Source organism: Eimeria maxima, genomic scaffold, assembly GCF_000499605.1.
Source record: "Eimeria maxima Weybridge genomic scaffold, Emw_scaff623, whole genome shotgun sequence".
Taxonomy (NCBI): Eukaryota; Apicomplexa; class Conoidasida; order Eucoccidiorida; family Eimeriidae; genus Eimeria; species Eimeria maxima.
Window position 1 is genome coordinate 1 of NW_013566647.1, and position 20,480 is coordinate 20,480.

The window sequence follows — 20,480 nt, forward strand, 5'->3', positions numbered from 1 at the left end:
ATATATATATATTATATATATATATATATTAGCATACATGTGTACATTGGGCTGAACGGTGCGCAGATAATGGAGCGGGACCTTGTGCAGCAACTGGCCCCAGACCTTCTCTACTTCGACTCCATCGAATATGTCTTGCAGGTCAGCAGATGTTAGTTACGGTAGATATGCAGCGGTGGAGAATGTAGTGCAGAAGAAGCAGCAATGCCACTAGAGCGTAACCCTAGTCAGTGCACAGCTTTAAAAAGTGGCTTCTGCCTCTTCCATCTCAAGAGATTGGGATTCGTTTAGTTAAGAACTGGAAGTATGTGCCTTTATTTGCCTCAATGATTCTGAATTGCTGTGCCGTCCTGCAGACAAAGAAGGGCGCCCCCTTTTTTGAGTGTTCCCCCATCTTGTACGACGTTAGCGGGATCAGCAGCTGGTGAGTCCTCTACTTCGAACGATTTTTTGATTCGATTGTTTTAAATAGTTTGCGTCATTATTCCCGAGTTATTTCATTTTTTCAAACACTTGGCTTGGATTCTCTGCATAAGGTGTTGCCCACAGGATGCTTCGGCTGTATGAAGTGTTTTCCGTGAACCCTGTGGGGCTTCTGATGCATTTGAAGTTCTTAAGTGATTCATTCACAGTAAAAGACTGACAATGCAGTGTAGTGGTACAAGACAAATGATACCCATGAGGGTATTGATTATATTTCCTTCCGTTTTGCTTCAGGAAAAAGATATGTTCTGGACTGATTCGGATGTACGAGGGGGAGGTTATGTGCAAACTGCCGATTGTGCAGCACTTTTTGTTTGGTTCTTTATTCCCTTTGTCTTGATGATGCCGTGGACAGATGATTTAGAATAAACTAACAAATAGTGCCCAAAAGGAGGCCACCAAAGTCTGCACATGCACGCCTCTATTTCAGGCATTTAAGCATATTTGATTGGCAGCCTGCAATCATTAGAACTTATAAAGGAGGCTGCAAACAGCCCTGAGTTTCGCTACAGCAATTCTCGTACGTCGGTCTTATCCGCCGCAACGCACTGCTTCCTTTTGCCTTTTTCTGGGGCTGTGCGTTCTTTGTTTTCTTCCGGCTGCCTCATTCAATGTAACTCCATTAATTCGCCTTTTCAGTATTCTCCGAGGAGAAATATACATATATAGTTTAATAGTATTTTATATGCTCAGCTTATTAGAATATTATTTATAGGACATATGCATATATTCGCAAGCATATATATGCAAGTTTACCTATTCGTGTTGTTCCTTCCGGTTTATCGCCTTCCTCCCGCGTTCCCCCGTAGCACTTTTTCTCTACGTGGAGTGCAAAGGGACATATGATTTAAAAACGGTTTCGTCTGCTTTTGTATCCGCGTAGCTGAACGTATAGTGGTGCAGTGTTGGCCTGTTTTCTGTTTCGGGGGAGCTGTAGACCTCGTGTGCCTGCGGTTAGGGGGATCGTCGTGGAAATACATGAATCCCCGTAAGGCCGTGTATCCAGCGTTTGTATCTTTTGTGTCTAGAATGAGTATGATCTGTAGGATGTTCATTGAGGCTAACCCACATGTGCTTCGTTTAGATCGCTTGAATCAGCCCCCATGGCTATTACGAATGGTAGGTGTGTTGTGGAAAATATTGATGGGCTTTTTCTTAAATTCAATTTTGTGGCATAATGCAAACCCAAAAGATACTCTGGAACTCGCGAGACACACAGATGCTGCAGTGGACTTGCTGGAGGTTTCCACTACCATTCGGCCCTGTACGTATCAGCACAGATGCACACAGTTGGTAGGCCTAACCCTCCGAATTACCCACTTTGAAGTACGAAGTAATGTTTGTGGTTCTCATTCTAAGTCCAATTACCTGTGGAAAGAGACGGAGAAGAAGAAGAAGCGCCTTCCGATGTCCGCGGTGACCCCATACCCTTGGGTACAGCGACTTTTGGAGCAGGGAGTGGACTCTGAGAGACCGCAGCGCAGCCTTGGTCAGATAACTTTTCTGTACACAGCGTGTTTCTGTCCATTCGCACTTCATATTGTTACCTCGCCCCCATGTTCAAAGACCTTCCTCTGTTTTATAAGGGAGTATACCCCAAGGGTAGTGGACGTCGCTCTGCTAGTCAGCACATGCCTGCTCTGGGGCACTCCGTGTGTACTCCCCACTGGGCGAATTACTCTTAAAATAGCTTTAAAATGTGAAGTAATGACTGTGAAGCATATTCTAAGGCCTGCTACCCCTGAAAAGGGGGCAGAAGTGGTGTCCTTCGATCCCCACGGTAACCCGCTTGCTGGTCAGAGCCTTCGCCACTGCGCCACTCTCACCAGCAGACACACACGAACCTGTGAGTCTGCAGAGTATTTCTAGTCTGAAGGCTGTATTCCCCTAATAATGTACCTATATTCATTTTTAATAATATATTTTCCATGTTTTCCCTTTCCTATGATCCTCTAGCAGTCCAGTTCTAGTACAACTATGGCTTTTGCGCACTGCAGATGCAGCACACCGCCGAGCAACCTGCATGCGCCTGCGGCACCAGTGGAGTATTGCGCGTCCTGCACGGGTACTGACCCTGTTTCTTGGAATACACATTAAATATACATACTGTAGAGGCTGTGCAAGTGAAAAAAATGAATAAGTAAAGGGATCAACTGTGTTTTGGGCAATCTTGACTGGTTTCAATCGGGCTTGAAAGACTGGATGTCGGTTGGAGGCATTCGTGAGGAGCTGCAAAGGGGAGAAGGACGCTTTTACAGGATTTTCTGAATATCTGCATAAATTGATTTGTTGCATATGGTTAATAAACCGGTAGAATGAATGCATGTAATGCAAGATGGATGCTTCTGCCTTCTTTGGCGTTTCAGCCGGGGTGACCCTGACAATGGGTGATGCCTTCGTTGTGGCTTTGGTCGATCTTTGCTAAGAGTCCCTCTCCCCTAGCCGTGAGCAGGAAAGCCATTGAAATCAAATGCTAACTAGATCAAGACACTAACGTGTTCTTATTTAACCCTGAGATGTTGGAGGAGAAGCAAGAGAATGGCGTGGCGACCGCACGAAGTTGCAGGCCCTCAGCAAGGCCTCCTCGAGGGCGCTCCCCTTTCTCCGTTTTTCTCGTGTGAATCATCTCAGCAGCAGCACAAAGGAGTGAAAGGAACTCTGAAGGTACGGCCTTCGCCATTATTCTTCCAGCGCTGTCGCTCTGGCGGGTGGCTCAGGCGCCACATTTGCCTAACAAATGAAGGAGAGGAAACAGAACAGCTCTCCGCATCGAGTTCAAATCCTTATTTGGTATTTGTTCACAAAGAAAACGTCAACCTCCCCCCACGAGCGTCTGTCTTTCTGCCTGTCGTCGTCCGCCTGTTGCCTGCGCCGCAGCAGCCAGATGACTGCACCACAGACCACATAGAGATAATCACCATTGAAGGCTCAGCAGGCTCCATACAAGTGCCAGTATTTATTTCACAAAAGGGCTCGGAAACTGTCCAGGCTACCGGTTGTGCAGATAGCCCTCGCAGTAGAGGGCCACGCCACAGGGCAGCGCCCCAACCACATCCTTACAGTCCGCCTCCAGCTAACCAAATTCCGCCAACTGACAGAAAAAACGTCTGTTTGTCTTCTCGCCTCCCTCATTCCGTCCTTTCCCTCACTCCTCCCCTTGAACATAGTGCTGGCGGGATTCATAAAGGGCGCAGCACCAGCAGCGGCAGCGGCATTGCCGACGCCGTGCGCTGTAGCCCCCCATTCCAAGGGCTGCTGCTGTCGTCCCTTCAAGACGGAAGCAGCAGCAACTGTCGACTATCAGTTAATCCTTCGTTATGCCTTTCCCCACAGCCGTGGGCCTCTATGGAAATGCAGCGACTGCAGCAGCAGGAGCAGCAGCTGGAGCAGAAAGCATCCAAAAGCCCTGCCGTGTGGGCATGGCGGCTTCGCGTCGGGCGCTCTAAACACCCTTTCTCTATTCCTAACTTGTCTGCAGGATCGCCTAGCTCTCTGCTGGACTCACCTGGAGTTTTGAGCAAAACTAGCGCGAACAGCAGCAGCAGTTGCTGCAGTGGCAGCAACAGTAGCAGCAGGAGCAGCAGCAGACCGTGTGATGAGAATGCTGAGGGCTCAGCTGCTGTGGATGCTTCCCTGGCGGCATCATCGTATGTATCTCTTTTGCCTTCGCGTGCTCTGTCCCTTCGTTCTGAAGAGTTGCAGCGTCCTCTGAGCTGCCTGCATCCGGCAGTAGCGGAGGAGGTTTCGCACGCACCAGCAGGATCAGGAGCCGCACTAGGAGCAGCAGCCGATACCCTTCATATCCCTTCTAGAGCAACACAAGAGCTTAAGATGGAGGGCCCATTAAAAACTAGTAGAAGTGCAGCAGCAGCTGCTGGCCTTCTGTTAACCTCATCTGGATCGATGGACTCCTCAGCCCTCAGCACAGACGCCACTAAAGCCTCAGCGAATGAAGTGGACATGCAGCAACAACAGCAACTGCAACAGCAACAGCAGCAACAGCCCGAACATGCAAGCCGGGGAAGTCTGCTGCAGCTTCAGGAGGAAAATCGGCTGCTGCAGGAGGCTCTCAAAAACAGCCGGGCAGAGATTGAAGCTCTCGAGCTACTGGGACAGCTGCAGCAAACCGCTAGGCAAACCCAGCAGCAGCAGAAGCAGCAGCAGGAGGAGGTTCTTGAGGGAGTAGATTGCCCTCAGCAGCAGCTATGGGGGCCAAAACAAGGGGCTTCTCAACATCCGAAGGCGCTGCAGCAGCAAACGAAGGAGGAGCAGAAGCAACAACACGAGAAGCAGCAGAAACCGCAGCAGCAAAAAGAGAAGAGCCAACAACAGCAGCCAGAATATCAGCAGACAGAGGCACAACCGTCGCAACACCAACAGCAGCACCAGGAGCGACAGGTGCCGCAGCAACTTGGGCAGCAGCAGCAACTGACGCAGCAGCTACGGGACTTTCAGGAGGCGCTCAAGCAGCAGCATCAACAATTGCACTATGAGCAACAGCAGCAGCAACTTGAGCAGCCTGTGCAGCAGGTAGAGGAGGAGCAGCAGCTCTTTCCGCAAATCTTGAAGCAAGTGTCGGAGAAGCAGCAGCCGCAGCTTGAGCCGCTCCAGCGGCCTGTTACGGCACCAGTGCAGCAACAGCAGCGACAGCAGCTGAAGCAGCAACAGCTGCGGCAGAATCAGCCAGAAGAGGGTGAAGAGAGGGGGATTCGTATACACCCGACTCCCCTTAAGAAAACTGCTACAGGGGCGAAGGGAGAAGAAACCCCTCAAGAGCGGAGGAGTCCACCGCTGTTTGTGTGGCCGTCTGCAGCGGAAAGCCTCAGCACGTTCAACAGACGGCTGCTGCGGCTTGCCTCCAACAGCACACGCAATCAGCCAGCAGCAGCGGTGTGCAGCAGCAGCAGCAGATGCTGCAGCAGATGCGGTGAAGGGCCTGAAAAGGACAAAGCAACAAATGGCAAGAATGAGTTGCTTCTAGAGCAGCAGGAGGCGGCTGCTCTGCAGAAAGAAGAGCTGCAAGCGGTGAAGGCAGCTTTTGCTGCTGCGCAGGTGCGGCATGAGCAGCAGCAGGAACTGCTGCAGCGCAAGGTTCAAGCACTGGAACAAGAAGTAGCGGCAGCGGCAGCAGTAGCGGCCGTCTCGGAAGAAAGGGCAAGCCGCCTTCTGCTGCACTTAGAGGAGCAGCGACAGCAGGCTGCTGCTGCGGCACGTGCCTCTTCTGCTACGCGTATCCGTCTTTCGGGACGTTTAAAGGACACGCAGCTTCGAGTCAAGCAGCTCAGTGAGCTGCTTCACGCAGTGCAGCAGCAGCATTCCTTCCTCGCTTCCTTGCAGCAAAAACATGCACCAGCAGCAGGGAGACCTGACAGACTTCGAAGGTGTTGCCAGAGACGGCAACCACGTAAAATACGGCCCCGAAGCAGCAGCAGCATAAGCAGCATTAGCTGTATCAGCAGCAGTGAAGGCAGTAGCAGCTGCTGCAGCAACGACAGCAGCAGCAGCAGCGGCTGCGGCGAGGCAAGACAGCAACAACGCGTAAAGAAGCAGCAGAAGGCGTCGAAGGACTTTTGGGTTTTGGAGGTGCCCGAAGATATTCAACAGCTCATGGACTCCCTAGAAACACCAGCAGCAGTACCTGTAGCAGCAACAGCGGGTGCACTGCGAGGTGGTGTTGCCATAGACATCGCAGCATACAACCAGCAGCTGCCGCCAGCAGGCGGCCTGCCCCTGAGTCCTGCAACAGAAGTGGCAGCAACCGCAGCTACTGCTCCTGCCCTCCAAAAACGTAAAGGGAGGCAGAAAAAGTCCCTCCGTGCTGTTTCGCGCCGCGTTGATCGTGGGTGCTGCTGCAGTAGCAGCAGGAACAGCACGTGCTGCTGCAGTTGCAGCGCCAGCTGCTGGGAGTTACAGCAGAGATTAGCTCAGACAACAGCTAAGCTGATAGTGAAGAGCCAGCTGCTTATAGCACAGGAATCAGCCAATAAGGAGCTGCAGCTACAGGCAGAAGAGGGTGCAGCAGCAGCAGCAGCAGCAGATGCTGCTGCAGCGGCAGCCGAGAAGAAGCTGCTGGGCGCCTTATCTCGTAGCGCCTCCATGCACGCGCAACTCCAAGCTGCTGCTGCAGCACAGCAACAGTTGCAGGCCTCAACGAATGCAGCAGCAGCAACAGCGGCAGAGCTGTTGCAAACCAACAAGCAACTGCGCTTACGCCTTGAAGCTGCCAATAACGAAAGGGACACGTGGAAGCAGCACCTGCAACAGGAACTGCAGCAGGAACTGCAGCAGAAGCTGCAGCAAGAATGCAAACACTCCAAGACAGCAAGGGAAAAGCAACAAGTGGAAAATATCCAGGAACAGGCGCCCTACAAAGGCAACCAACAACAACACGGTCCGAACGCACTCCTGCAACAACAGCAGCCTATCTCCTGCCATTACTGTTGTGCGGAAGGAACATCTGCTGCAGCTGAAGCAGCAGCTACAACAGCAGCAATAGGAGCAACAACAGCAACAACAGTAACAGCAGGAACAACAGTAACAGCAGCACCAGCAGCAACGGCAACAGACGCTGCTTGGCGTGCAGCAGATCCGCTTGTTTTGGCTGTAGAGGAGCTCGCATGCAGTTTGAGAGATATGAAAGAAGAGTTGAGTCTCGTCAATGCAAGCACCCCAACAGGCACCCCACACCCAGCAACAAATCCTCTGCAGCAACCTGCAGAAGCACCAGCAGCAGCGGCATTGTGGCGCTGGCCCATATTTGGGCAGAACTCCTTAATAAGCGACAGGAGCACCAACAGCAACAACAACAGCAACAACGACAGCAGCAGCGGCAGCACCAACAGGCTTAGAGAACTACAGGTGACAGGGGAAAAACTACTTGAGGGTGTTGGTGTCTGTCTGGTGTGTTTGTCTCATCGTCTGTTTGTTAGCCAGCAGCAGCAGCAAAATAGCAGCAGCAGACGCAGCAATCTAATGAGGGCCCTGCAAGAAGAAACTGCGCGGCGCGTGGCCGAACAGGCAAAAGCAAAGCATTTGAAGATTGAGACTGTTGCGCTAGAGAGAAAGGTGTGCCGTTTATGCCACAATTAGTGTTTTTTGTATTCTTTGTTCGTCTTCGTCTGTTGCGTTGCCCTCTTTACATTTTTGCCGTTCTTTTGTTTTGTTTTGGTTTGTTTCTTTGTTTCTTCGTTTCTTCGTTTGTTTGCCTGTTTACTATTTTGTTCGATTGTTTGACTGCTTAACTGTGTATACTTGTTTATTTGGTCCTTCTAATTTCTTTGGTTCTTTAAATGCGTGTGCTTGTTTGCTCTCTTTCTTGCTTGTTTGTTTGCTTGTTTGTTTGCTTGCTTGCTTGTTTAGCTTTGTTTGGCCCGTTAGGTTTGTATATTCGTTTGTCTATCCCTGCTTGTCTGTTTTATGTATTGATTCATTTGTTTCGTTGCGGGGATTAGCTGAGAAGCTTACGTAGGTGTTTATGCTCCTGGTATTGCGTATTACCGTTGCGCGTATTGCTGCAGCTGTTGGTGTTGGAGTCGTGTGCTGCCGCGGAAGCTGCTCAAGTGGCCGCAGATCACCGTGAGCAGCAGCAGCAGCTTCTGCAGCAGCAGCAGCAGCTGTTGCTGGCTCTGAGCGAACGGGAGGAGCAGCTGCATATGCTGCTGTCGGAGCAGAAGTCGCTGCAGCAACAGCAACAGCAGCTGCAGCGGGCGCTACGGGCGGCTCTGCGGAAGGGGCGGCAGGCAGCAGCAGCAGCAGCAGCAGCAGCGGAAGACGCTGTATTTCAGCGACTGTCAGATTGGAGAAGCTCGCTCGTTCGCACCACAGTGGAGGCAGCAGAGAGCTGCTGCCCGGATCTCAGCTGCAGCACCAGCACCACCGCAAGCTGCAGCAGCAGCAGCAGCAGCAAGTGGAAGGGCAAGAGGAAGTTTTCTGCTGAACAGAGACCTCGGCGCCGGGCTCAGTTCTTAGGTTTAGTTCAGCGCCTCGCAGCAGCAGAAATCGCTGTCAAGGAATTAGCAGCCATTGTAGAGGAGACAGCAGCAGCAGCGCCTCATGCCTCTCCTCACCCATACACAGATGTCCACCAGGAGCAGCAGCAACAGCTGCAGTTGCAGCACACAGCTTCGCCGTGTTCATCGGCGGCAGCAGCACGAATTCACAGTCCCAAGGAAAAACCTCATTGCGCCAATAACAGTAGCCTGCATGCACAATATGAACAGTGCAGCTCAGCGTCCTGCAGCAGCAGCAACAGTAACGATAACAACAAAGGCAGCAACAACAACAACGGCGGTTCCTGTGCTTGTGGCTGCCTGTGCTGCTGGAGCCCGGAAAGCAGCATGTCTCAGCAGCAGAAACAGCAGCAGCGGCAGCACCAGCTGCTGGTTGGTGCGTATGCAGCACAGCAGCAGCAGCTGCAGCGGGCCCTCTTCGCTCTCCGTCGTTCGGGGCTGGAGGTCGATCGACTGCACAACAGTTTGCTGCTGCAGCAGCAGCTGCGGGTTCCGAATGAAGAAACAGCCCTCAAGTCGCGGACAGCAATAGCAGAGGCAGAAGAGCTTAAAAACCAAGTTGCAAGGCTGGAGGTATCATGAGCAATCAGCAGCAGCAGCAAAAGCAACAGAAGCAGTAGCAGCAACAGCAGCAGCAACAGGAATAGCACACATGAATGGAGCTCAGGGATAAATTTTGTTCTTTAGGCAAAACTGGAGGCACACACAATACATGACAACTCGTGCCCTACTTTACGTTGCAGCAGAAGTACACTAATGCTGCTGCTGCCGTTGCTGCTGGGGCTGCTGTTGCGGTTGCAGGAAGCTGCAGTACTTGATCGGCAGCAGTGGCAGCAGGAGCTCATGCTGCTGCAGCAAACGTACTGTACAACTTTGCTGCAGCGCGGTGCCGCCAAAGAGCGGCGAAAACAGAGAGCGCTGGAGGCACAAGCAGCAAACCAGCAGCAACTGCAGCAGCATCAGCTACAACAGCAAAAAGCAGCTCGCGAACTGGAGCAGCAAGCGGGGTTGTTGCAGCAGGGCAGCAGCTGCAGCGAGCAGCTGCTGCAGGCACTGGTCGAAGTTCAACAGAAGGGGGCAGAGCAAATAGCAGCAAGACAAAGCCGCAGCACCACTGCAACAGATGTAAGACTCTGTTTGTCGCGTATTTTTAATTATTTCTTACTAGATTTTCCCCTGCCACTATCTGTGTCTCCCTTTGTCTTTGCGTGACTCTGTTTTGGTTCTTATGCTTGGATAGACGTAAAACAAAAAGCACAGCCACACGTTGCTGTGTACGTTCAGCTCATTTGGTAGACACTTCTTTAGACACTCCATCTCCCTCAAACCAATCCTGCTACTGCTGCTATTGCAGGTGCATCTGCTGTTGCTGCAGCTGTTTCTGCCGCAGCTGAAGCTGTACCTGCTTCCAAACCTGCTACTGCAGTTCTACCTGCTGCGTTTGCACCTGCTGACGCTGCACGTGTGTCTGAAGTTGTTCTATGTCTCTCTTTCTGCGTACAGACCTTCGGCTCCTCGTCTTGCAGCATCTCTGTTCGGCGTCTTCTGTCTCTTCTTGTGGATGTACGACTGTGCAAACCCTAAACCCTAAACACCAAACCCCATACCCTAAGTCGGAGCGTCGATGGTGTGGAGGGTACGCAACAGCAGCAGAAGCTGCTGCTGCAGGCCAGCTCTCTTATCTTTGACTGTTGTCTCTTCTTTCACTCATTTGCTTTGTGCCTTAGCTTTCGGGTTTTTGCTTTTCTCTGTCATTGTTTGTATGTATGTCACTATTCCGTTTTAACTGCTCTCTGGCATTTCTCCTGGCCGTGTCCTTCGCCCTATTTATTTATGTATTCAATTAGTTTCTGTGTTTGTCTACTTGTTCACTTGCTTATTGGATTATTCCTACTTTGCTTGTCTATGCGTTTATTTGCTGATTTGTCCATTGTCATTCTATTGGTCTGGTCATATGTATATTGTTGATTTGTATACTATATATACTTGCATATACGCATATTTATTTGTATCCTTATTTGCATAGTTGTATATTTCAATATTTTCTTGTATACTTGTGTTTTCACTGCTACATTTTAATGTTTTTCTCAGCTCTGCCGGCGCCTTGCATTTCTCGAAAGAAAAGCAAATGTGGAGCTGCAGCCTTTTAGGGCAAGGCAGCAGGAGCAGGAGCTACAGCAGCAGCTACAAGTGCAACCAACGGAAGAGTCTCTTATCGCCTACCGGTTGCTCTTAGGGGCTTTACTACAGCAGTTGCACCAGCAACAGGCCCTGCTGCAGCAAATGAAGCAGCAAAAATACTTGCAACGGGACCAGCAGGAGCCCACGGGTGCCGAACTTGCAGCAGCACAGCTCACAGTGGCTACTCGTGCTGCTGATGATGGTGATGCTGCTATTCTTGATGCTGCTGAACCTGGTGCCTCCCCTTTGGTAGAAGCCGGCGTCCTTTGGCTGTTTATGTCCGCAGCGAACTCTTGCAGCACCTGCAGAAAATGCGCTGCACAGGACTTGGTTTCTGTTGCCGCTGCTGCAGGACGTCAGCAGCAGCAACAGGAGGCAGCGAAAGAAGCAGCTGCGGGGATGGTGCAGCAAACACAAACCCTTGCAGGCCTTCTGCCTTTTATTGTTGCAGCGCAGCGGCGGATAACAGCGCTGCTGCAAACAGTCGGGGGAACTCCGTCGGGAGGCCCTCAGCTATTCGGCGATGCCCCTGTTGCTGCATATGGGGAAACAAATCAGGATCTGGGAGCTGCAGCACCAGCGGCAGAGGGTGCCCACCGACTGTCTAAAGTGGATGCATGGGAATGCTGGGTGCTGCTTCGGGAGGTTCACAGGTTGGCTGCAGTAGCAGCCACAGCAGCAGCAGGGGCGCTTTCGCGTGCTCAGGGATTTTGCTCCTCTCTGTGCATGGCTCTCGCTGCTTCACTGGGGCAAGAAACCAGCGGCACACTAGAAAGTAACTTCACATGTTGGAAAGGAGCAGAAGCAGCACCATCACTTCCACCTCATCCATCAGAAACCCCAGAGACAACAGCGCCAGCAACAGTTACAGCAGCACCAGCAGCAACAGCAACAGCTCAGACAAAGCCTGTGGTGGAGGGCCTCTGTGGGTCACCCTGTAGTGGGGGGCTGTTCCCTAATGCGCACAGCAGCAGTGCAGCTGCTGCTTTAGACTGCAGCGCAGCACCAAGACCAGAAAATGCAGCTGCGACAGTAATGGGACCACAAGCAGCAGCAGCTGCTGCTGTTGCTGCTTCATGCGGAGTTGTTGGAGCGCAGCAGAGGGCTCTGGAGGTACTTCGAGACGACGAAAACTCGCAGCAGCATTCCTGTAAAAACAATGCCAAAGCGATTCACAGAAGCAGCAGCAGCAAACATAAGGCAATGGAACAGCAAATTCAACAACAGCAGCAGCAAAGCCTGCAACAGCACCAAATGTTGCCGCAGACACAGCAACAGCAGACGCTGCAGCAGCACCATCAGAAGCAACAGCAGCACCAGCAGCAGCCGCCGCACCAGAAACTACAGCTAAAACGGCAGCAACCGCAGCAGGTGCAACATCTGCAGCAGCTGCAACAGTGGCAACAGCAGCAACAGCTGCAGCAGCAACAGCCGATACAGCAGCCACAACACCTGCAGCAGCAGCAGCAACAACAGCAACAGCTGCAACAGAAACAACGACAACAACAGCTGCTGCAGCAACAGATGCAAGAGGTCCAACCGCTCCAGCAGCAGCAACAGCTCCAGAAGCAGCAACAGATGCAACAGCTGCAACCGCTCCAGCAACAGCACCAGTTCGAGAAGCTCCAAGAGCGGCGACAGCTTCTATTCTGGAACCAGCAGCAACAGCAGCAGTGGAGGGAAGGCCTTTGCAGCGAATCACAGAGCGCAGCATCTCCAGCAGCGACACCACCACCCGGAGCAGCAGCAGCAGCTGGAGTAGCAGCAGGAGCAACAGGAGGCACAACCATAGAGGTTCCGCCTGCAGCTGCAGCTCCCTCCTGCGATAAAGGTAGCAATAACTGCTGCTGCAAGGTGGAGGCACCTTGCAGCATTTCAAAGTGTGATGCCGTTGCAACAACGCAGCAACAGCAGGTCATGCAGCGACAGCTTATTGCTCTTGCTGCGCACACGCAGCAGCCGAAGGATTCTTGGGTGCAGCCCAGCTGCACCTTCCCCTCGCCGCAGCAGCAAATGCAGCAGCAGCAAATGCAGCAGCAAATGCTGCAGCAACTGCAGCAGCAACAACAAAAAGAACAGCACCACCAGCACCACCCCAGTTCCCCCCAACATCCGTGCTGGCGGAATTACCATCAAGGCCACAAACAGTCGAAGGAGCAGCAGGAGGAAAAGCAGCACCAGCAGCAGCCCCTAGAGGAGCAGCACCAACAGCAGCAAAGCGCAAATGCCTCGGAGGGATTTCCCACCTGCCTGCATTTTGGCTGCAGCAGGTCTCAGCTGATAAATTGGCAAAGCGGCCTTACAGCGGCATGCGCTGGCTCTGCGGCTCTGAGGAGGCCATCTGGGCATCTAAAGCAGCAGCAGAGACATAAAACGCAGAACGATAAACCATCGGATTCTGCTGCCGTATGTCGAATTTACTTGCAGAGACGAGAGGCAAACCCCAGCTTGAAGGCCCCTCAGACAGGGGAGAAGATACCGGCGAAGGAAATGCAAAATATGGAACAAACATCAGCAGTAGCAGCAGAAGCAACACAAGCCGCGGCAGGGGAAGCAACAACAAAAGCGGGGCTGCATAGCAGACGAACAGCTTCACACGCTCCCTCTCCTATCCGCATGCAGAAGAGGAGTTCCAAAGAAGTGAAGAGAATAAATGGAAGAGCAGCAAAAGGGAAACAGTACGGAGCATTGGAAACTGCAGTCGAGGGGGTGTATGTACAGCGCAGAGCCGCCAGCTGTGCAGCTGCCGCCTGCAGTTCAGCAGCGACATGTTGGCGAAACCAACCTCGTGGGATTCCTCGCAAGGAGTCTCCTAAAGGATTGAACTGAAGCATTGCTCTGAAGAAGTGGCCGCAGCAGTAACACCAGCGGCAACATCAGGGGGCCTGTATGTTAAGGTGAAAATTGTTTTATTGTCTTGGGGTTTTCGTAATATTTGCCATGGTAAAACAGAAATATGCGCAGCACGTCAGCAGAGGTGCTGTGCAGATGTCTGCACACCTGAAATGGAGTCGCTACCCCAGCTTCCTCGCATTAAATTCTGTTACTATTCTGTCTTTTCTCCCCAGGCTTCTTGAGGTGGAGCCAGTTTGAGCAGAAGAAAGCGAGCGCAGCATTTCCCTGCGGTGGTATATGTCCCCTAGCCAGAATAAAGTTTGGTTTTTTTAATAACCCGAGTTAATGCTAAATACCACGATGTTGTTTCCTCTGTTTTCTGCATACATCAACAGGCAGGCAGGCGGATGATTGATGATAGGCGGATGATGAATAATAATACATTAGTATTATTGGCCCCCTAGAGGGAACACAAACTCAGATGTGAGGTGTCTCTACACCTTTGGGCTTCTGCGTTGTTTGCCTTTGGCCTGATTGTTAGTTGCCATTAATCGGTGGAAAGGGGAAAGAGCAGGAAAGCAGGTGAATCAGAGTCTGCATGCGTAAAGCTGATGCCCCCTACTGTTTGCAGAGGCTGTAAAGGCCACCAGTAGTCGGTGTTAACATTCCTGCTGCTGCCACCTTCCTTCTTTATCTTAGTGTTTTGGTGTTTGCTTCCCTCCTGCCGCCAAGGCAGAACTACAAGAGCGTCGAACTGCGTCACTGCAACCGCTTCCGCTTCCGCTTCCGCACCCACTTCATTTTTATGCACCACCCGTCTCAAACAGAATATCTAGTTATATACGAGTACATGGTTATGGCCCGGTATACGTGTATACGCCAATATATCTACATATTACATATATGTGTATATGCACAATATATACCGATGCACAGTATGTATATACGTATGTTTTATATGCTTTCATATTAGATATTATATAAATAGTGTCCTGTCGGGTACACCCTCTGAACTTCTGTTCCAAGAATCTAAGTTCTGCTCACCTACCCGACACGCCTCTAGATGCAACAACTCGAGAACCCTCGTCTTTCTCCCGCTCTCTCTTACCCAACTACGGTATTGTCCAATTAAGTCTCGTTCACCGATATTCGAGCGCCAAATGTGGCAAGTTACACGTAAAGCTAAATTTTATATATACACATATGTATATTATTAGCTTTACGAGCAACTTGTTACATTTTGTCTTAGTGTAAGCAGTATTCGCAGTTACATTACCTAGGTTTTCATATAATAAAATATAACTGACAATAGTTAAATGAAGTTTCCTTGTTAAATGCCAACGTAATTTCTTTTTGCCATTGGTTTCATTCGCCTTCGATTTCCAGGTGCTCCTGCAACGAAGGCAGGCAGTGTTTCTAGATTTCGATGGTTAAGGTGTCTGTACAGTTGAGACAAAACATTAAAAAGAATTAACAAATAATTTATTTCATTTTTTTTTATACTTTGTTTTGACGACTGAAATGGATTCGTGCTGCCAACTCGCCAGCATCTCGCGGTTGGTTCTTGTGCATTGTGCCGACGCGGAGGAAGTACCTAAAAGTGCTGCGCGCGCATATGCTCCATCTATAGCGTTAGATCTTAGTCTTCTAAAATGACAGAAAACAAATTCAATGTTCTATTTGCTCCCTTTCAGCTGTCTCGACACGTGAACAGCTGCACTGCGCCGGTTCAGGTGTTGAACGGTTGGCGGGTGGCTGTGCGGTCGGTGGTTGTAAGAATTGTCTGGTGAGTTGTTGTTGTAGTTTACCATCACAATAACAATGTGTGTTGAAACTTGGTTAATTTGTTGCTTCTTTTGTTTCCAGTGTCTCGTTTTGATTATTTTTTCCGAAACTCCATCCAACTTCACGTTATCACACTTTCTAAGGCGGTTTACGTCGCCTGCGATTGCTGTTCAGCATTACAACATCTCTGTTTATAAAATGAGTTCTCAGAAGCCTGCATTGGGCGAGTTTACGGGTTGTTCTTTGTTGATGCTGATTTCGGGTTCGTTGCCCCTTCTGAAGGTGGAGGGTTTGGACTTCCCTGCTGCTCTGTCCCTAACCTACGGCTCGCTGCTGCTGTTGATGCGCGACGCGCATGTAAAGACGCTTAATCCTGCTTTGACCCTAGTGGATGTGCTACGGAATCAGGTGGAGACTGGAGCAGGTTTGATGCTGATTCTTTGCCAGTTCGCTGGCGCAGCTGTTGGAGCGTTTGGCTTGTCGGTGTTGGTAGGGAGTTCTTCTCAGTCCTTTCCCGCTTCCGTTGGTGCACCGCCGACAGGACAGCTGATGGTTATTCAGCTGGTGTTTGGCGCTGCTCTCGCTTTTGCATACATCCGCGGGGGCGAAGGCGGCAAGTACGATGGCCCTTGGCTGGGGGCTCTTATGTATGGTTCCTTCGTCTTAGGCGGGGAAGCTACTGCTTTCTTGAACCCTGCAGTTGCCTTGGGTGCTAATGTATGCAGAGGTATCTCAGGCATGTCTACCAACGAGGCGACATTGGCTACATTGGTGTTCTTGCCGCTGTTAGCAGCAGGGCTTGCGTTTTTGCTAGATCGTGTCTCGGAGCAGCACCTCCAGATGTCGGAGCTTGTGGGCTGCTTCTTCCTCAGTTTCGGCTTGCTAGCAGCAGCGGCCAAAGGCAGCACATCAGCAGCAGCAGGGCCTGCAGCAGTTGGATTCGCCTTCTATGCTGCAGCGATCGTGCGCATGGCTTCTCCGGCCTCTGGGGGTTCTCTCAATCCTGCCGTTACGGGAGGCGCTCTCTTGAGTGAAAGTCGCAGCATATCCAAAGATGTCGCCACCGTGTGGCTGTTTCAGCTGTGTGGCGCGGCGGCAGCAGCACTGCTGTTGGGCCGTGTAGGAACAGCAGCAGGTGCTGCTGCCCCTGCTGCAGCAGCTTCTATAGCAGGCGACTGGCAAGCAACAGCCCTGTCTTTGGGGGTGAGTGCGCTGCTTATGATCGCCTACTGTACCGACTTTGGCGATTTCTTTGGTTCTCCAGCTGCTGCTTTTATTGGCGCAGTTTACGGATTGTCTCTGATGGCCTCTAAAGCTCCCCTTCCAATCAACCCAGCGGTCACACTTGGTGCTGCTGCAGCTGTTCTCTTTAAAGAAGCAGCTGCTCTTAACCTCCTTGAAATGCTGGCTGAGGTCGCACTTCCTTTCGGGGGCTGTATCTGCGGCGCTGCGCTTCTTCGGCTTATTCCGTCTGAATACAAAAGGAGGCTATAACCGCTGCTGGGCTGTATCGTAACCCTTCTAGTGCACGCAGGCTTGCTGGTGCTGGCTGCCTCATCATCCGTCCGTGCGCCCAGCACACGTATACCTCTCCCTCTCTCCTTCCTTCTGCCGCCCAAGACACCCAGCCGCAGGCGGTCATTCTAGGAGAAACAAGCGGGCGCATGCCCTCCTGCGCCGCACTATGTGCTGCTCAAGCATACGTTCCTGCCTCTAGTGTATGCACAGCAGCGGGTGTATCTGTTGTATCCTCAGCCAACAGTGGGGCAGCCGCAGCTTGCCTCGTTGCCTCTTTGTGGCATCTTAAATGTATTTTTATGTGTAGGCGCATTCGCATGATGCTGCCTTCTGGAGACACCTCGCAAGCAAGGTGTAATGTTACTACGGCATTTTAATGCTGGCGCCATCTAGCCTCGCCAACTGTTTGAATGGCAGCGGTCTTCTCTCGGTCGCTGCCTTCTTTTTATTTTAGTTCCTCATACATGGCTCCCTATGCTAAGCATATTCTGTTCAACACTACTCAACCTCCGTACAGACGCAGCGGGTTGTACCAACGAAATGCACCCTAGATCTGAGTGCTGCCGCACGAGCAGCAAATGAAGCAGCAGCCGCTTCTGGAGTTGAACTAGTCCTTGTACTGCTCGATCGGTTGCCACTACCACTTGTGCTGTAGGCACACCCCTGAATAGCTCATACTATGCCTTCGGCGCATTTGTCCTTTTGCCTCGGCAGCAGTTATGAAACAGCGGACGAGAAATAGATTAGAAATAACACACAGCGCGGAAGAGAGGAATGCAGCCACTAACAAAACTCATCGTCTCCTGCGCTGGCTCTGTTGTCTGCTGTCTCCTCATGGGCCGTTGCTGTTGCTGAGGAGACAACTGCAACACTAACCAAGTCCATTATATTTTGATGATATGCTTCTTCTATTCCATATATTACAGGTAGAGACCCTCGGGAATATCCCCCTTTTTCCGATACAGCGCCTTTTCCTTCGCCTGCCGCAAATCCTCTTGTGTGATTTTCATCCGTCTTTCCCGCAAAGCCAACATACCGGCTTCCGTGCAAATCGCCTGCAGAAAAGGGAACAAGTACAGACAAGCACATATGCATGCGTGTAAGAATGCATGCAGTAAGGTGCCAGCAGATAATACTGCGAGTACTGGATTTATTGATTTGTATGTGGTCAGCCCATCTTTTGTGAGAGTGACAGCAGATGGAGATAAACGAATCATCCCAACAACATCCGCAACTTTTGATATGTGTCTATTCTCCTTCTCGTTTTCCTCATGTATTATTCCCTCGTTTAATGTCTTTCATGCTTTATCTTCTCTTCCTATTCGTTTAGTTTATCGTTATATTTGTCACCTTTATATCTGCGCCCGAAAGTTCATCCTTGGCCATGACGAACTCCTCGAGGTCGACGTCATCCGCCATGGTCATTCTTGAGGTGTGGATCTGAAAAAAAGAAAACCACAATGCGGATAAATGCCTGTTAAGATGGATAATGCACAGTAAACACTTCGAATCATTATTACCAAAGATTCAGATGTTGCTTTGCGCTCTTTCATGCAAGGTTCCGACGGCAACTTCATAAATCAGCTTTCCTGGATGCCCTGTGTGCACTGTTAAACCCCAATAACAGCCAGAAGAAAGAATCAGAGCACATGGAAGAAGAAATCGCAAAACTAACAGACATAATGGAGCTAGATACGAACAACCGAACAAATTCTAGGACGACCAAGAGAGCGTAAAACATAAACAGGTCAACTTCCTCTTAAAATGCCACGAGCGCCTGCAAGCCTATGAAAATAACGCCGCGTGTTGTGGTGTGCAACTGTACTTGGAAGATCTTCCGTTTGGTTTTGGTATCCGGATTCGGGAGTTGGATTTTTCTGTCTATTCTTCCTGGCCGAATAAGGGCGGGGTCCAGGCTTTCGATTCTGTTTGTTGCCAAGATTACCTTCACGTCTCCACGCGCCTCGAAGCCATCAAGTTGGTTCAATAACTCCAACATTGTACGCTGGATCTCCTTCTCTCCTCCACTCGTTGCGTCATAACTTCAAACAACCCCAAACAAACACGCAAAGGAACCCATACACACAGGCACACAGACAGACGGAGACACACGCAGACACGGAGTGCCCGTATATACATTCAATTCTACATACATATTATTCATACATACATAGATACACTTGTGCATGCATATGCAAATGGACGGAATGAAGCAGACCGCTGCAAAAAGGGAAAGGAGCTGCTTTTGTTCTGAGGTGGACACGGAACAAAGCCGAAAGGGAGACAAAAAATACTCCCTGCATCGCCAGAGTGTCAGCATGGATCCGGGCATTGCACTCAAGCGAAGACGGATGAAAGAGAGCAAGAAATCGAGATCGAATGACAGAAAGAACACGCTGGAGAGGCCGTTTGGCCATGTGAAGCATATCTGCCACTGTAGGCATTACCGTTTAGTTCCCACGGCGTCGATCTCGTCGATGAAGACGATAGAGGGCGCATGTTCTTTAGCAAGTTTGAACATTTCACGGACAAGCTTTGGCCCATCTCCCAAGTATTTTTGAATCAGCTCACTCCCAACCACACGCAGGAAAGTCGCACTCGTCTCGTTAGCCACCGCCTTCGCCAATAGCGTCTTCCCTGGCATTAACCCCCACACAGAAACACACAAACACACACAAACACAAACACACACACACACACACACACACACACACACACACCACTTCAACTAAGCAGGAACCTAAAAATCCGGATGAGCATAATGATCTGGGTAATCCTGATCGTCCTGATGAACAAATAATCACCGCCATCATTATCACCATGTTCATCGCCGCCATGATCACATTGATGATCCTGGTAACATGAATCTGATAGCCATGCTCATCGTGATTGTCATAGTAATCACAATGAAAATCGTGATGAACATAATCACCATGGCCATATTCAGTACCACGCGGGTGTCGTTGCATCCTCTTGCAAAGCAACAGTAGCAGCAATACCAGCAGGAGCAGGGATATCGACAGGAAAAGCAATAAAAACAGTAGCACAATGAGAATCAACAGTAATAGCAACAGCAGCAGGCTTTACCTGTTCCTGGGGGACCGTAGAGGATGACTCCCTTCGGGGGCGCAATGCCGATGTCTTCAAAGAATTCTGGGTGAGTCAGAGGGAACTCCACGGCCTCCTTTACTTCCTAAATACAGACAAAACTGCAACAGTCCTAGACACTCACGTGCAGCAGGAGCAGGAGCAGCAGCAAGAGGAGCAGAACTAAACAGTGCAGGACAGTGCTCACTGCAACGAACAAGAAAACAAACGGAAAATAAATAAGCCGAAACGAAAAGCAGCGGCAAAATGGACTAACAGCAATAAAAGACAATAAGCAAAAACTAACAACCAAAAGAACAGTTGCCGGACAAACACACAATCAATTGGTCACACAAGCAACAGACAAGCAGACGACAAACAAAAAACCACACAACACATAAAAAAGGCGTTGCAATCGTTTATAGCTAGCCCTTAATGAACGAAACCTCTCCCTTATCAAGGGGATAATGGACTGTAATATTTACTGCAAGCAAATGCTAGGAAAAGGCTCCAGGTGGATCCATGAAGCGTCAGCTGAAATCATAGACACTATATATATATATATATATATATATATATATA

At 50.5% G+C, this 20,480-nt stretch overlaps 4 protein-coding genes across 4 annotated transcripts; 3 read left to right on the forward strand and 1 right to left on the reverse strand.

The window, feature by feature from the left end:
• Nucleotides 1-66: 66 nt before the first annotated feature.
• Nucleotides 67-823, forward strand: EMWEY_00039230 (hypothetical protein; the record flags this gene model as incomplete). The annotated part of the gene is made up of 3 exons (XM_013482448.1): nt 67-141; nt 357-424; nt 718-823. Coding segments are annotated over 3 exons (249 nt in total), but the record flags the coding sequence as incomplete, so codon positions are not given.
• A 2,198-nt stretch (nt 824-3,021) lies between these two features.
• Nucleotides 3,022-13,502, forward strand: EMWEY_00039240 (hypothetical protein, conserved; the record flags this gene model as incomplete). The annotated part of the gene is made up of 5 exons (XM_013482449.1): nt 3,022-7,548; nt 8,001-9,065; nt 9,294-9,617; nt 9,996-10,055; nt 10,584-13,502. 5 exons carry the CDS (start codon nt 3,022-3,024, stop codon nt 13,500-13,502), a joined length of 8,895 nt encoding a protein of 2,964 aa, XP_013337903.1.
• Nucleotides 13,503-15,160: 1,658 nt separating this feature from the next.
• Nucleotides 15,161-16,787, forward strand: EMWEY_00039250 (aquaporin, putative; the record flags this gene model as incomplete). Its single annotated transcript, XM_013482450.1, has 2 exons — nt 15,161-15,280; nt 15,468-16,787. The coding sequence occupies 2 exons, from the start codon at nt 15,161-15,163 to the stop codon at nt 16,785-16,787; spliced, it is 1,440 nt and encodes a 479-aa protein (XP_013337904.1).
• Nucleotides 16,788-17,731: 944 nt separating this feature from the next.
• EMWEY_00039260 (26S proteasome subunit 4, putative) lies at nt 17,732-20,004 on the reverse strand (the record flags this gene model as incomplete). The annotated part of the gene is made up of 5 exons (XM_013482451.1): nt 17,732-17,866; nt 18,162-18,251; nt 18,637-18,853; nt 19,259-19,448; nt 19,899-20,004. Coding segments are annotated over 5 exons (738 nt in total), but the record flags the coding sequence as incomplete, so codon positions are not given.
• Between the last annotated feature and the right edge of the window lie 476 nt (nt 20,005-20,480).